This window comes from Eschrichtius robustus, chromosome 1 (genome assembly GCF_028021215.1).
Source record: "Eschrichtius robustus isolate mEscRob2 chromosome 1, mEscRob2.pri, whole genome shotgun sequence".
NCBI lineage: Eukaryota > Metazoa > Chordata > Mammalia > Artiodactyla > Eschrichtiidae > Eschrichtius > Eschrichtius robustus.
In genome coordinates this window covers 40,884,506-40,901,989 of record NC_090824.1, presented here as the reverse complement: position 1 = coordinate 40,901,989, position 17,484 = coordinate 40,884,506, and the positions used below count along the sequence as shown (strand labels likewise).

Genomic DNA, 17,484 nt, shown 5'->3' with positions numbered 1-17,484 from the left:
TTCTGTACGAATATAGCTTGCAAAATCAAAACCAAAATAAATAATGATAGCTAATGCTGCAAATAAAAACAAAAGTAGATGACAGTCTTAATTTCCTTCAATATTTAAATAAATATAATCAAATAATGTTACTATGGTAACCCATTATTTCTTTAATCAACAAAAGAAAGTGGTCTTCATAGTTTAATAATGTAAATTTCTGCCCTAGATGATTACAGAGTAGTAAAATAATTCAATAGATTAGTAACTAGTTCAAAAAAAAGTAAATTGTGTGGTATTTTGTGAGGAGGATGAAAACTCTTTTACAGAAGAAGGTGTTGAGTTTTGATCCTGTTCAAATGGAAATGGAAAACTAAAATCATCTCTTCCAGCTCCAAATGTATGAGTTGAAGAGTCCGATGGAAAAGAAAAAGTAAAGGTATCTTCTCCTTCTGGTTTCCCAAATAAGTTTCCTGAGGAAGATAAATATTACAATATCATGCTATTCATGTTACATAATATGATTAATTTGGTTATAATCTACCAAATTACAGTATACTGCACACAATAAATAGGTTAACATTGAATCACATATTTAACTGTTTTCCTCTTATGTGTAAAGCATTGTCCTTTGTACTGTGGAAGGTTAAACAGGTCCAAACTTAAACCCCACTTTCATGTAATTTGAATTCAAGTATATAAAGAACTAGTATATAGGGTAGAAAGAGGAGTAATAAATCTCAAATGGAGAGAATAGCACACAGGAACAGAAATAGGTGCGCATAGGAAATATAAGGGTAACAGAAGTCAGTTCAGCTTATCATAAGCATTGAGAAATAACAAAGAGTTATTAAAATGGAATTAATAAAGATGAGCTTGTAAAGACTGCTGAATTTCCAGCTATAGAATCTGGACTTTATTTGATAGATAAGATGAACCCATTAAAAGTTTACAAGCAGAGATATGACAAGATTTGAACTGCTTTATAAGGATTACTCAGGAGAGAATGTGTAGAAAGCCTGGAACAGGAAAATGTTTAGAAATGGGGCTAACAGGAAAGAGATAATGAAAGCTTGGCATTACCTACAATCATAGAAAAGGGAATGGAGAAAGAAATGTTAGATTTGAGACATATTGTATAAGTCAAATTTATTCAACTATTACTTATTGCATAACTACAATATACTGTTTATGGCACTGTTCAAGGAAATTGACAGAACAGTGAAAAGGATTTTATAGTTTTAAAAGGAATTTTTGAAATCAACTTTACATAAAGAATTACTTGGTTAATGATTCCCAGAATTGCCTTTAAGGAAAAATATTGTTTTTCATTCATTATATTATTTAAGACTATAATTATAAAAATATATTTTCAACATCTTAATTAGAATTTTTAATTACTATTAAACAATTTTAAATGTACAGTAATCCAAAGACTTACTTGAAATAAGTCTTTTAAAGCATTTATATTTTTTCCACAGAGAACCAATTCAATTAATACATTAAGCAAAACAATTTACTTTGTGCCACTTTGAAATTTCATATATTTTCAAATATCTCAGTTATTTTACCCTAAATAAAGCTGAGCCAACCAGCAATAGGGTGGGTGGGTAGATGGATGGCTGGAGGGATGGACAGATGGATGGACTGATCCTTGGGTTCTTCCTCTCTCCCTTTCTCACTTCAGTACATATCCATAAGACTTAAACAAAGGAAAACAGCTATAACATAGCTATAGATGCAGAAAGAACTAAAAATCTTGAATCTCCCTTTGAAAAATGAATTTGACATTATTTTAATTTCAGAACAAAAGAAGTTCATATGAAGTCTTCATAAAACTCCTGTGATCACCTTAAATAAAATAATAGATTACTGTGCAAGATTACTGTGTAGTCTAGGTGCAGTGGAGAATTCAAAGGTAAACAAAACAAGAGTCCCTGCCCTCAAAGAACCTATGATTAGAAAAGGTTTTATATATATTCATAAATAATGAGAGTATAATAATGGTATAGATACAAGAAAGTATTTTAAAAAAGACATTCAGAAAAGTGAGGGAAAGAGCTTCTTTTTTCAAAATAGAAAACAAATTTTATTTCTATGTTAACGACTAAAAATTCAGAAAAATATCTTTAAAATTTATAATTTGTAATAGTATGTGCAGAAGTCGTATACCTAGAAATAACCTAATTAAATATGGCTACTTTACTTTTACCATGTTTTAAAAATGACTAATGGAAAGTCAATTCCAATTGCTGTCCGTCTGTTGTTGATCTGGGAAGTTTTCATAGACTCAGTTACTTAGTCTTCAGATAATATCCTCTTTACTTTCTGTTAGGCAACCAGAGCCCCAAGTTTTGCAGCTTGGGGAATAGTCTTCATCTAGCCCCTTTTAGGGAGAGACCTTTTTGGAATGGAATGTCAAAGGGGAAAAATAGGTTCTGTGGAAGAGAACTTGGTCTTGAAAAGATGGTTAGAAAGTGATAGAAGTTGAGGATTTCAGGAAGAAAAAGTGGGTAAGAAAGTGTGGGCAGATTTGGGATGAAGTGAGTTCTTCAGTATGGGCAAAGCACAGATAATTTTTATAGGAGAAAAGGTTTAGGAGCTAGGTTAGAAAACTGGGAGCATAATTTGCTACTCCAGGGGAGCCACTAAAGGTATTTAACCAGGGCAATGAGATGGCCAACATTATGCATAAGGAGAGTAATTGGGGTATGATCTATAAGTAAGCTAAAAGGATGAAAAGACCAACCACAATGTTACTGCAATAGCCCAAGTGAATGGTAATAAGACTTTGAAATATAATGATTTCCATATAATGAAAATAGAAAAAAAGAAAATAAATATTTCAGAGAGAGAACTGATAAAACTTGATGACTAGCTGAATGTAGTCACAGGCACAGAAGGAAGTTAAAATTAACACTGATGTTCTGAGTCTTGGCAACTAGAATAATGGAGAGACCATTAGGTATATCAGAAAGAGAACAAGTTTGATTTCAGATATACTGAGTTTTTAATGTCAACAGATGCCTTAGATATAAAGAGATATCAATTATACAATTATAAATAAAGTCCTACCAGACGACTTCACTGGTGAATTTTACCAAACATTTAAAGAATTAATTGTCAATCTTTCTCAAGCTCTTCAAGGAAATCAAAGAGGGAACATTTCCAAACTCATTTTATGAGGCCAGCATTACCTTCATACCAAAGCCAGAAAAGGACACTACCAGAAAAAAAACTACAGACCAATATCTCCGATGAATATAGATGCAAAAATTCTCACTAAAATACTTGCAAACTGAATTAAGCAGCATGTTAAAAGGATCATTCATCATGCTCAAGTGGGACTTATACCTGGGATGCAAGGATGGTTTGATGTATGCAAATCAATCAACATGATACATCACATTAATAGAATGAAAGAAAAAAATCATATGATCATCTCAATAGTTGCAGAGACAGCATTTGACAAATTCAACTCATTCATGATAAAACTCTTAAAAAATTAGGTATAGAAGAAACTCACCTCAACATAATAAGCATAATAAAGGCTATATACGATAAGCCCATAGCTAACATCATACACAATAATAAAAGATTGAAAGCTTTTCCTCTAAGATCAGGAACAAGACAAGAGTGTCCACTCCCATTCAACACAGTATCGAGAGTCCATGTCAGAGCATTCAGGCAAGAAAAAGAAATAAAAAGTCTCAAAATTGGAAAGTAAGAGGCAAAATTATTTCTATTTACAGATGGCATGATTTTATATATAGAAAATCCTAAAGACTCCACCAAAAAATTGTTATATCTAAACAACAAATTCACTAAAGTTGCAAGATACATAATAAACATCCAAAAATCAGTAGCATTTCTGTACACTAACAAATTATCTGAAAAAGGAATAAAGGAAATGATCCCATTTACACCAAAACAATTAAAGACTTAGGAATAAACTTAACCAAAGAGGTAAAAGACCTCTACTCTGAAAACTACAAGACACTGGTGAAAAAAATTGAAGACAGAAATAAATGGAAAGGTATCCCATGTTCACAGATTGGAAGAATTAATATTGCTAAAATGCCAATACTACCAAAAGCCATCTATAGATTCAGGATGATGTCTATCAAGATTCTAATGACATTTTTTACAGAAGTAGAAAAAAAATCCAAAATTTATATGGAACCACAAAAGAAAAGCCAAAGCAATCCTGAGAAAGAACAAGGAGGGAGGCATCACACTCCTGATTTCAAGCTATAGTAATCAAAACAGAATGGTACTGATATAAAAACAGACAAATAGATCAATGGACCAGAACTGAGAGCCCAGAAATAAACCCAAGCACACACAATTAACTGATATTTGACAGGGGAGCCAAGAATACTCAATGGAGAAAAGATAGTCTCTTCAATAAATGGTGCTGGGAAAATAGGATATTCATATGTAGAAGAATGAAACTAGACCCACTACCTTACATCACTCACAAAAATTAACTCAAAACAGAGTAAAGACTTAAATGTAAGACCTGACACCATGAAACTCCTAGAAGAAAATATAGGAAAAAAGATCCTTGATATGAGTCTTGGCAACAATATTGGATATGACACCTAAAGCACAAGCAACAGAATGAAAAATAAATGGGATTGCATCAAACTAAGAAGCTTCTTCACAACAAAAGAAACAATCAACAATGTGAAAAGACAACTTACAAAATGGGAAAATATATTTGTAAACCATATATCCAATAAAGGGTTAACATCCAAAATATATAAAGAACTTATACAACACAACAGCAAACAAACAAATAATTCAATTAAAAAATGGGCAAACAATCTGAATGGGCATTTTTCCAAAGAAGATATACAAATGGGCAACAGGTACATTAAAAGATGCTCAACGTCACTAGTCACTAGGAAAATACAAATTAAAAACACAATGAGGGACTTCCCTGGTGGTCCAGTGGTTAAGAATCCGCCTGTCAATGCAGGGGACATGGGTTCGATCCCTCGTCCGGGAAGATCCCACATGCTGTGGGGCAACTAAGCCCATGCACCACAACTACTGAGCTCATGCTCTAGAGCCCGTGCACCACAACTACTGAAGCCCGTGCATTCTAGCGCCTGTGCACCGCAACTACTGAGCCCATGGGCCACAACTACTGAAGCCCGCACACCTACAGCCCATGTTCCACAACAAGAAAAGCCACTGCAATGAGAAGCCCGCACACCACAACAAATAGCCCCCGCTTGCCACAACTAGAGAAAGCCTGCGTGCATCAATGAAGACCTAGTGCAGCCACAAAAAAAAAAGAAAAAATGAAAAAAACAACAACAGAAACACAATGAGATATCTTCTCATACCTGTTAGAATGGCCATCATCAAAAAGACAAGAAATAACAAATGTTGGAGAGGATGTACAGAAAAAGGAACTCTTGTGCACTATTGGTGGGATTATAGACTGCTAAAGCCACTATGGAAACAGTATGGAAATTCCTCAAAAAATTAAAAATATAACCACTATATGATCCAGCAATTCCACTTCTGGGAATATATCCAAAAGAAATGAAACACTAACTTAAAAAGATATCTGCACCCCTATGTTCATAGCAGCATTATTTACAATAACCAAGATACGGAAATAACCTGTGTGTGAAATGATGGATGAATGGATAAAGAAGTTGTGAGATACCTAAATATGTATACATACATATACAAATATTATTCATCCATAAAAAAGGAGAAAATCCTGTCATTTACAACAACATGGATGGACCTTGAGGGCATTATGCTAAGTGAAATAAGTCAGACCTGTATGATCTCACTTATAAGTAGAAACTAAAAAATTAGAAAAGAAAGAAACCAAACTCCCAGAAAAAGAGATCAGATTTGTGGTTACCAGAGGTGAGGATATGGAGAGGGGAAATTGGGAGAAGGTGGTCAAAAGGTACAAACTTCCAGTTATAAGATAAATAAGTACTAGGGATGTAATGTACAACATGATGCCAGAGTTAACATTACTGTGTTATATATATGAAAATTGTTAAGGGATTAAATCCTAAAAGTTCTCATAACAAAGAAGAAAAGAATTTTTTAAATTGTTTCTATATTTGATGATGGATGCTAACTAAACTTACTGCAGGAATCATTTCACAATATAAGTACTTCAAACCATTATGTAACACACCTTAAATTTATACAGTGGTGTATGACAATTTTATCTCAGTAAAACGTGGGGGGAGGCTAAGAAAAGTAAGGTCCAGGAGTTTAAGAGAATTAGGAGAAGTCAGGGAGGGAAGATATGTATTATAATATTTGAAAATGCTGAAGTGATTGAGTGTCAAATGAGAGTGTCAAAGGGGAGAATGTAAATAGATTTAATATTTTAGATAGTCGCATTTAAAGAATGTCTACAATTGCTGGATTCGTTCTGGTCTTGTGGCATTTAATAACCATTTATGACAATTCCAAAATTTATGCCTCACCCCAATGAATTCCAGGTTCATATATAAAATTTCCTACTTACTTTCACTCAGATATCTAATATAGGCTTTTCAGTGATAACACTTCTAAAATTAAACTCTTGTCAATCTCAAATTAACTTCTACAGCCTTCTATATTTCAACAGATGTTAATTCCATTCTTAAAATTATTCAGGTCAAAATCTTGGCATCATCCTTCTTTCTCTTAATCCTTATATCCAGCCCATAAGCAGATCCTTACAACTCTACCTTCAGAAAACTTAATAACCAAAATCTGACCTCTTCTCACCACTTCCACTGACATCATCCGCACCATTATCAGTTCTCACCTGTATTACTTCAATAGCTCCCTAATCAATCTCCCTGATCTCCCCCACGTTTCCATATGGTCTGTTCTCCGTATAGCAGCCAAACAATTCTTTTAAAACCTGTCAGATCATTTCAGTCCTTGCTGAAAACTCTCCAATAGCTTCCCATCTCAAACAGAAAAAAAAACACCCCAAAGTCCTTAAATGGTCTAAGTGTCCCCTATGGTTTGCTCTCCCTCCAACTTCTCTGATTTAATTTCTTAACAGTTTTTCCTTCCTTATTTGATTCCAATTATATCAATTAAGCTGCTGTTCAATGAACATGCTGAGCACACTCCCATCTCAAGGCCTTTGAACCCTCTGCCTAGGACAGTTATCCCAGTAGCTTGTACCTGCACCTCCTTCAGGTCTCTGCTCAAATGCTGCCTTTTAGTGATGCCTTCTCTGATTCCCTTGGAACACAGCAACTATCTTCCCAATCCAAATACTCCCTATTTCCCTTACTCTGCTTTAGTTTTCTTCATAATATTTATCCCCACAAGTGAGTAGAGTTAACATCAGGCCTGTGCTGATCCAGGCCCACCTGGAAGAATGACCTTGGAGTCTGACTCCTCACAGCACTGTTTTCTTAGAAAATAAGAATTAAGGTAAATGTATAATGATGTGTTTGACTAGTCGACTGGGTGGGACTACACCTGAATTAGAGGACCTGTGACTTTGTATATAGTCCTTCCTAGCTCTCAGGTGGGAAACCAAGGCTGCAGCTTTTGTGTGTCAAGGTGATTTACCTGCGCCATGCCTTCTGTCCATAGCAGCTTTACATGTCCCATGTAGACGAGGTAGCAAAAGAAAGCTTATTATTTGGGTTGCCGGTGGGCCTCTCAATAAGATAAAGATGCTGTACATGCTGTTATATCCTATCCTGTATCTTTCTATAAAGCTAAGTAAATCTAAGACTAAAAATTGTGACAGTGAGTCTGACTGCCAATTCAAATCCATATCAACTGTTTTTTAGTGCATTACCTTACATATAATCATTGTCTATTTTCAGTTTCTCCCACTAGAACATAAACCCTATGAGAACTTTGCATTCTTGTCCACTATTCTATCACCAGAGCCAGAAGCAGTACCTGATATAAAATATACTATATATACATATATTTATTTTTATATGTTGAATAAATGAATTAATCAACGGATAAATGAAGAAAGAAGATCCAATAAAAAGTAAGCCCCAGCGAGACAAGAAGAAATCCAAAAACTCCAGAAGGGAGATGGGAATAGTCAACAATATCAAATGCTGCAAAGTGACTGAATATGATAATAAGTATAAAATACTCATAATGTTTGATAATTAGTAAGTCATTAGTAATATTGGAAAAAGCAAGTTTTGGTAGAGTAGTGAGAGAAGAAGATAAATTGCTAAAAAATAATAATAATAATTAGTGAATGGTGCAGAAGTAACGGCTATTTTTAAAGAATAAACTGAGTGCCTAAGAAAATCAGAGACAAACTAAACACAAACGGTGAAAGTTAACATGGTTTTATATATAGCAAACTTCAAATCACTTACCAATTTCTTGTTGTGATGAGAGAAGATTTAAATTTCCTGCAGAATAATGTTCATTATACTGAAAAATAATTTCCATTAAATATTACTCATGAAATCAGTAGAACAGTAGGTACAGCATTTATATTAGACTCTAAAGCCTAGTTCTTCTAATAAGCATAATTAGAGTAGACAAAATTGCAACATTCTATATAGCACATTATTGTAATTAAAAAGAGATCTATCTTCAAAACTATCATTGACTTATATTAAAATAAGGTTTATTGATTTGACTCTGGCAATAGATAAAATATTAATAGGCAATATATATATATTATACCAAGGATACTTCATACTTTGGAATATTAATATAACCTAAAATTCTAATTAACTTTGTTTTATTCTGAAGGCCTTTTACAAATCAGGTTGTTGTTACTGCTTTCCTGACTATAAAAATAATACAAAGTATTACAGCTTCATGTCAGTTCAAATAAAGTTTTGCTGCCAAGAGGGTCCGTTTTCTCTGTAAAACAGGGTTTTCAAAAAATGGGATCATGAAACATAGTTTTCTGTCTTCTTTTTTTTCCTCTTAACATTGCATTATGAGCATTTTTCCACATAACTATTCTTCCAAAACCTTATTCTTTTTATGGCATTTTAATATTCTTCTAATATGGACATACAATATAGTTTCAATCATTCTTTTGTTTAAAACTTTAGGTTGTTTCTATTTTTTTCTAATATAAATCACACTTGAATATATACTATTATGCACAGATTTATACTTCTTTGACAATTAATAAGGAAAGCTGTTTTTCCCAGAGATTTTATAAGGCACTTGAATTTCTTTTTCGGTGAATTATCGATTCACCAAATAGACTCTGTCCATATCTCTGTTGAGGCAGTAATTTTCTTGCTGGTACATATAAGCTCTTTATATAATAAAGATCTTAACTGTTTGTCATATTATTGCAAATATTTTATATCACATTATCATTTTGCCTTTAAATTTTTTTAACATATAAAATTTTGTATGTAACCAAACCAAAACCCTCTTTATTTTCTTTTGGCTCTTCTTCCACTGTTTTTATGCTTAGAGAATACTTCCTTCTCTTAAGATCTGGTAAATATTCACCTATATTTCTCCTGAAATATTTTATGGTTAACATTTTAAAATTTAATGCATCTATAATATCTATTGGTGTACAGTGTAAGACAAATGCCTAATTTATCCCCACTAATTTGTGGTCCTATCTATATCGCATTCTAAATTCTTTTGTTTCAAGACATTTCCCATGCCATTGATCAATCAATCAATCCTTGTACCTTTACCACACTATTTTGATTGCTCTAGGTTTATGTAGAAAGTGAAGTACCCCCTTATCAGTCTTCTATTTCATAATATTCTCTTATTATTAAAATCAGTAGGAGCCATAATAATATCCTCTCTTTCATTCCTAATATAGGTAAATCTTATCTTTTTCTTTGTCAATCTAGTAAGTTTATAAATTTTGTCCATTTTTTTCAAACAACCAACTCTGGCTTTGCTAATTTTCTCTATTGTTTGTTTTCTATTTCATTGACTTCTTATTTTTCGTAGTTTTTCATTCTACTTACTTTGGGTTTACTTTCTTCTTTTTTTAGCTTTTCAAGGTGGAACTTTAGGTCACTGATTACAGACCTTTCTTCTTTTCTATTAATTTAATTATTTAAATGGTTAATTAAATTATTTAAAGTTATTTTGCTCTGGATTTGGCAGCAACCTACAATTTTTGATATGCTGAATTTTCATAACCATTCATTTCAAAATTTTTTCTAATTTCTTCTTTGATCCATGGCCTAAATATTTAGGACTCTCCTAATATCTTATTGATTTCTAATTTAATTCCATTATGATCAGATAACATACTCCATATAATTTCTATCCTTTTAAATTTATTAGGAGCCATTTAATGGCCCAGAATATGGTCTATCTTGGTGAATGTACCATCAGCGCTTGAAAAGAATAAATATGCTGCAGTTGTTGGATGTGGTATTCTATAAATGTCTGTTAGGTCGAGGGGGTCGATGGGGTTGTTCAGATTTTATATAAGATCTTTCTTGATTGTGTTGCCTAATTCTATCAATTGCTGAGAAAGGGGTGTTAAAAATCTCCAACTAAGTTTGTGTTTTTGTCTATTTCTCCCTTTAATCCTGTCAATTTTTGTTTCTACATACACATGTAGTTGAAAAGACCAACTACCTACCTGAAAATTTTTTCACACTGAGAATATATGAAGTTTATTTAGAATTACAAAGCCAAATTAATTTTTAAACTGCCTTTAACTGAAATTTAAATCATTGCTATCCTGAGATTCTGTTTTATGAACAGATGTCAATTTGAGCCACCTGAAGTTGAAAACATAAAGATAATGGGGGAACGTTGTTATGCTATCAATACTCAGAATCTTTTAAAAAATTGCCTCTGCAAGTGGTATTGGGAAAGTTGGAGAGCTACATGTAAATCAACGAAGTTAGAACACACCTTCATGCCATACACAAAAATAAACTCAAAATGGCTTAAAGACTTAAATATAAAACAAAACACCATAAAACTCCTAGAAGAGAACATAGGCAAAACATTCTCTGACATAAATCATACCAATGTTTTCTTAGGTCAGTCTCCCAATGCAATAGAAGTAAAAGCAAAAATAAACAAATAGAACCTAATCAAACTTACAAGCTTTTGCACAGCAAAAGAAACCTTAAACAAAACGAAAAGACAACCTACAGACTGGGAGAAAATATTTGCAAATGATGTGACCAACAGGGCTTAATTTCCAAAACACAGAAACAGCTCATACAACTCAACAACAACAACAAAACAAACAACCCAATCAAAAAATGGGCAGAAGAACTAAACAGACATTTCTCCAAAGAAGACATACAGATGGCCAATAGGCACACGAAAAGATGCTTAATATCGCTAATTATTAGAGAAATGCAAATCAAAAGTACAATGAGATACCACCTCACACCAGTCAGAGTGGCCGTAATTAAAAAGTTTACAAATAACAAATGTTGGAGAGGATGTGGAGAAAAGGGAACCCTCCTACACTGTTGGTGGGAATGTAAGTTGGTGTAGCCACTATGGAAAACAGCATGGAGGTTCCTCAAAAAACTAAAAATAGAGTTGCCATACGATCCAGCAATCCCATTACTGGGCATATATCTGGACAAAACTATAATTCTAAAAAATACATACACCCCTGTGTTCACAGCAGCACTACTTATAATAGCCAAGACGTGGAAACAACCTAAATGTCTATCGACAGATGAATGGATAAAGAAGATGTGGCATATATATATACAATGGAATATTACTCAGTCATTAAAAAGAATGAAATGATGCCATGTTGCAGCAACATGGATGAACCTAGAAATTATCATACTAAGTGAACTAAGTCAGAAAGAGAAATACAAATACCATATGATATCACTTACATGTGGAATCTAAAATATGACACAAGTCAACATATCTACAAAACAAAAACAGACTCACAGATATAGAGAACGGACTTGCGGTTGCCAAGGAGGGGTAAGGGGAGGGAAGGATTGGGAGTCTAGGATTAGCAAAGGCAGACTTTGTATATAGGATGGATAAACAACAAGTTCTGACTGTACAGCACAGGGAACTATATTAAGTATCCTGTGGCGAACCATAATGGAAAAGAATATGAAAAAGAATATATATATATATATATATAACTGACTCACTTTGCTGTACAGCAGAAATGAACACAACATTGTGCATCAACTATACACCAATAAAATTTTTTTAAAAAATAAAATAAATTGCCTCTGTTTTGTACTGTGCTCCAAGGAAGTTTAGTATTAAAGAATTAAACTTTTTGAGGTTTCAGTGTACAATTTTTTTAGAAATAAAACTTTAGCTTCTCATATTACCTGATGTGATGAGATTTCTGAATCAAATACAGAAGAATCAAATAAATTCAATCCAGGAGATCTAGAAGTATAACTCATTAAAAAAGAAAATCCAGGGGATTCCTTTTGTGTTTGACATTCCGTAGCTGTATTTCTATTTCTGATACAGAGAAATAAGAAATCATCAAAATGTTAAATACATATTATTAAATATTGCAGACTGGTAAGCACCATAGGCAATGGCATAGAGGTAAGAATTAGCATAGCAGGAAAAGGGAGGAAGTAGTTATTGAAGTGACAAACCTATGGAGAAAAAAACAAATCTATGGTTTTGGGTGGAGAATAATATTAACTAAAGTAGAATAATCAATTATGAAATGATAATAAAGAATTCCTACTAAGAATATACTGTCAGGCTCTATTCTATGTATTTTCATCATCATTAATTTACTTATTCCTCACAATAACCCTATGAGATAGCTACCATTATTATCACCTCCATTTCAGAGAAGAGGATTTTGAAGCATAGGAAGATTAAATGATTTGCTCAAAAGAATGTAAGTGCCAGAGTTGGGATTTGAATGTAGCAACAACGATTCAAAGTCTAAGCTCTTAAGCCTGATGCTATACTGTCCCCAAGATCTTGAAAGCAGTCACAAAATTTTAGTCTTAATGAGAAGCCAGTCATGACAGATTGTTTCATAAGGAAGTTAAGTTATAAAATGATTTGGGAAAAATAATTAGACAAGACAGTATATAACACAGTGGTTAAAAGCATGAATTCTGGAGGCAGAACTGCCTGGGTTTAAATCTCAACTCTGTCACCGACGAGTTGTATCACCTGTGATTCTGTTTCCTCTTCTATAAAATAAGGATAATAATGTACTTACATCTCATAAAGCCGTTGTGAACATGAAAGGAGCAATATTTATTAAATGCTTACACATAGTGCTATTAAGTGTGTGTTAAATAATAGAAGTCTGAAGATACTTCTATAACTCTCTCCATGACCATTAATGAGTCACTTTACAGACTGGTTTTCTCACCCATAAAGAGAGGTTTTAGTATACGAATGCCACATCCTTTTACAGTTCTCAGATTTGATGATGAGTTCCACTTTGAACATGCTGTGTTTGAGTCAACAGCATGACATTCATATATAAAAATCTTAGTAGCAATTTAAAAAACAGAGTAGAACACAGGTGAGAGATTCCTGATGAAGTGAAATCTGTTTGACATATATTTTAGAAGAATCTCAGGGTTCAGATTTAAGAAAAGATTGAACTAAACAGAGAGCTTGAATGCAGAACTATTTTCTTGGCTGTAAACTACAAATCTGTATTTTCCAAAGTTAAATGATGTTAGAGATATTTATGCCTACCAAGGTTAATTAAAAGAACGGTAACTCTTGTTTTAGACACTATAACATTAAGGAAAAATGACTGCTGGAACATTATTCAATGTCCACAACTTACCAAATGTGATAGTAACTTTTTAGCTTGACATTTAAAATTTTTCCATACATTTTTAATTCTTCTGAAAATCTTAAATCTTATACTATTGAACTTGATAAGTACTCAGGATCTAGTCCACCTTCAGCTAAATGTTTCAGGGAAAATGGGGAAGAGGATCTAAGAAACAAGATGGCAGAATGTTTATAACTGTTCCAACAGAGTGATAGGTACATGAGAGTTCATTATACTACTCTCTCTCTCCTTTGTATATTTGAAATATTCCATAATAAAAACTTTTAAAAGTTACAGGTATTAGGCATTTTACTATTCCTATCAATTACTTATATAACTCAATATGTAGACTCTTTCATTATAATTACTAATTAAAATCTTACATTTCAAATGAGGGGGTTTTAGGTAATTTCTCCACAGAGTCAGGTGTTCTCACAGCTTCAGGAGTCCTTAAAAATAAAGGAATTTCAGGAGTTTGTGGAAAAATCTCAGCCCTTTCTTCTACTTCATCACTATTACTTTCTATTGGCTTCCCCAAATGTTCGGCATATGTAACCTGCAAATTCAAAGTAACAGAAAACTATAAAAATGAATGTTATTGTATTAATAAACTCACATATGTATAAATATGAGGTTAAAAACATCATATTAACATATGATGTTATCATTTCATAGACAAAATAAGTAAAATAAGAATAATTGGTGAAAGTGATACCAAAATATATCTGTTCAAAAAACAGGAAAATAATTATTTTTAATTTTCCAATTTTTCTTTTCTTCCCAGGTCTATCCCACCTACCCCTACCTGAAAAAGTAACTCATAACCAGGACACACTCAGATTGATGAAGAAAAATGGTTAGGAATGATTTTTCTTTTAAAATTTCCACATCATGCTCTGGGTCAAGATTTGTATATGATAACCCCTTGAAAGAAAAGAGCAATCTTGCTCTCACTGGTTATGTTCTTTGCACTTTTTGCCCTAATAAATTCATTATACTACTTTCCCTGCAAAGATTGAGAACTTGAATACTAATTTTCCTTTATATCATTTTGTAGGCTAGGAATATGATTTCCCAAATGTTTGTTACCAAATCCCATTACAGAAACAGTTTGGGTCCCTCCAGCAAAAAAATGAAAATGTGCTTTTTACCTGTATTTCTTTACAGCAGAATACTACTCTTGTTTCTCTTGTCTTATCCCTTAGTAGCTACGGTACATTGCCTACACCTATCATCGTTAAAGCTTTCCACTATTAAAAAATATTTTGAAGATACTTTTGTGGCAGCCTGGGCAAATAATTCAATCTTATCAAACAAAATTGTTTTCTTCAGTTATGATTTAGTTGTTGTGGTATCAATTATATATAGTCAATTATTAATGACAATTTTTTGTGTAAATTTTCATGTAAACTTTTTGTGGCTTCGTTTTTAAATCTATAACTCCTCCAAGGGATAGAATCTGTAACATCACAGCAACTTGATTATCAAACTAATAAGATCTAGACCTCACATAAATAATTTTCATTATATCAAATTGAAATTAAAATGGAAACAGAATATTTTAAATTGTAATATTTTGCTTAGAAATTAGAAACCAAACATTTGACTTACTTGTGAAGTACATTTTGATTCTCTCAATTGTTTTACTGTCCCTTTATCTCCACACTCAGCATCTGTTTGTTATATGAGAACAAAATATTTTTTCTGTTTGTAATTTAATTGTAAATAAAACATATTAGCCAAACCATATGAAATTGCCAATATTTAACTATTCTGGATCTATAAAAATGGAAATTTTAGATAGTTCAACCCAATACATAAAGATAAGACAATAAAACCTATAGGAACAGTTTAACGAACAAAATTATAAAGAGAACACCCCATGTAACCACCACCTAGGTAAAGAAATAGAACATTATGAGTTCTCCATAAGGCCCCATATTCCACTTATCTTCCTTCTCATCGGTAAACACTATCCTGACTTCTGTAATAATCAATACCCTGATTTGCTTTATACAGTTTTATCACCTAAGCAATATAGTTTTTTTTCCTGTTTTAAAATATGATGAAATAATAATACATTTGTCATGCTTTTTTTTTGTTTAGTATACACTTATGAGATTCGTATGTATTGTTGTATATAGACATAGTTTGCTTCCTTTTACGGATGTAAAGTATTCCATTGTACAAACACAACACAATCTATCTATCTATCCATTCTACTGCAAATGGACATTTGGGGTGTTTCTGCTTTGAGGCTATTACAAACAATGTTGTTAACATTCTTCTACATATATACTTGTATATATGTACTTGTATTTCTCTAGGTATATACCTAGGTGTGGAATTACAAAATATAGGGTAGTGTATCTTTCATTTTACCAGATGTTAAACTATTTTCCAAACTTTAGTTTTGAAACTATTCAACAATTTTTGTTGTGGCAGCTAGCCATCCTGAGCTACCCTAGGAAATCATTAGATTTCACCAGACAAAATTACTAGTTCCAAGTATAATTTAGTTATATGACAATATATTTCATTTATAAATGACAGTCCCTACCAATAGTTATGAGAGTTCTAACTGTCCTACATTCTCATCAACATCTAGTATTGTCAGACTTTCCGCATTTTGCTCATCTGATGGGTGTATAATATCTCATTGTGGGTTTATTTTTCAGTTTCCTGATTTGTTGAACATCTTTTCATATATTTATCGGCCACAAAAGTTTCTCTATTTGAAGTGCCTATTCATTTATTTTGCACATATTTCTAATTGGGTTGTCCGTATTTTTATTCTTGGTTTGTAGAAGTTTTTTATACATTTTTGGAAACTAGTCCTTTGACAGTTTTATGTATTGGAAATATATTCTCTTGCCTCCCGTTCTTTTCATAGTGTCTTTTGATGAATAGAAATTCTTAATTTTAATATAGCCAAATTTATCAATTTTTCTTTTACGATTGGGCTTTTTAATTCTTTTTAAGAAATTATTTCCTATCTTGAATAAATGTTTCCCTATTTGGTCATCTGAATGCTTTATACTTTTGTCTCTTGAGTTCAGTCACACTATTATTTTCACCACATATTAACTTCTTCAAAAGATAGGGTTGGAGACTGTGGAAGAGAGTCTTTTCTTCTTCCAAGATAATTATATGCCTTCTTGGGTGTGAAGCCTCACCATACATGCTCAATGGCAGCTAGGACTATGCCAGATACATGCATTTCCCCATATATCTGTATTAGGGGGTATATTGCTCCTAGAGATTATCTGTTCCTCCCTTGTCTAACACTCTGTCAGCTTAGCATATATAGAGGATTATAAACAGGTGAAATATATCACCTGGGCAGATAAGATATAATTCTTTTTTCCAGAAGAAAGCAGGAAGAATATCCACCTGCATTAAATAAGCATATTGTCTTGGTTGAATCCTATATTGAGAGTGAGAGGAATAGACTCATAGTATATTATATGACCATTCTGAATGTGCATATATTTGCAGAATTTTATACTGCCAGAATGAGCCATTTTTTTAATTTCAAAATAAGTCAGTAATCCACATGCTATAGACAAGAAGAGGTAAAGACTTTTATATAGCCTAATGAATGGAATAATTACTATTCATTATTGGGCTACCAAAAAAATATATATATATATACATATATATCTATGTGTCTCTATGATATATATTTTATATATACATATACATACACGTATACATATACATATATACATAGAGAGAGAATGAGTCTCTGTCTCTCAAGGGTGCATCAAAGTTCCAACAGC

General features: G+C 32.5%; 1 protein-coding gene across 1 annotated transcript in view; it reads right to left on the bottom strand.

Annotated features, from left to right (window-relative positions):
- Window positions 1-252: 252 nt before the first annotated feature.
- C1H14orf39 (chromosome 1 C14orf39 homolog) overlaps window positions 253-17,484 on the bottom strand; it is a 50,466-nt gene continuing 33,234 nt past the window's right edge. The window contains exons 13-18 of the mRNA XM_068525147.1: window positions 15,314-15,375; window positions 14,086-14,258; window positions 12,688-12,693; window positions 12,258-12,396; window positions 8,337-8,394; window positions 253-452 (exon numbers count right to left, since the gene is read on the bottom strand). Coding sequence (XP_068381248.1) covers window positions 253-452; window positions 8,337-8,394; window positions 12,258-12,396; window positions 12,688-12,693; window positions 14,086-14,258; window positions 15,314-15,375 — 638 coding nt within the window. The remainder of the gene's footprint in view (window positions 453-8,336; window positions 8,395-12,257; window positions 12,397-12,687; window positions 12,694-14,085; window positions 14,259-15,313; window positions 15,376-17,484) is intronic.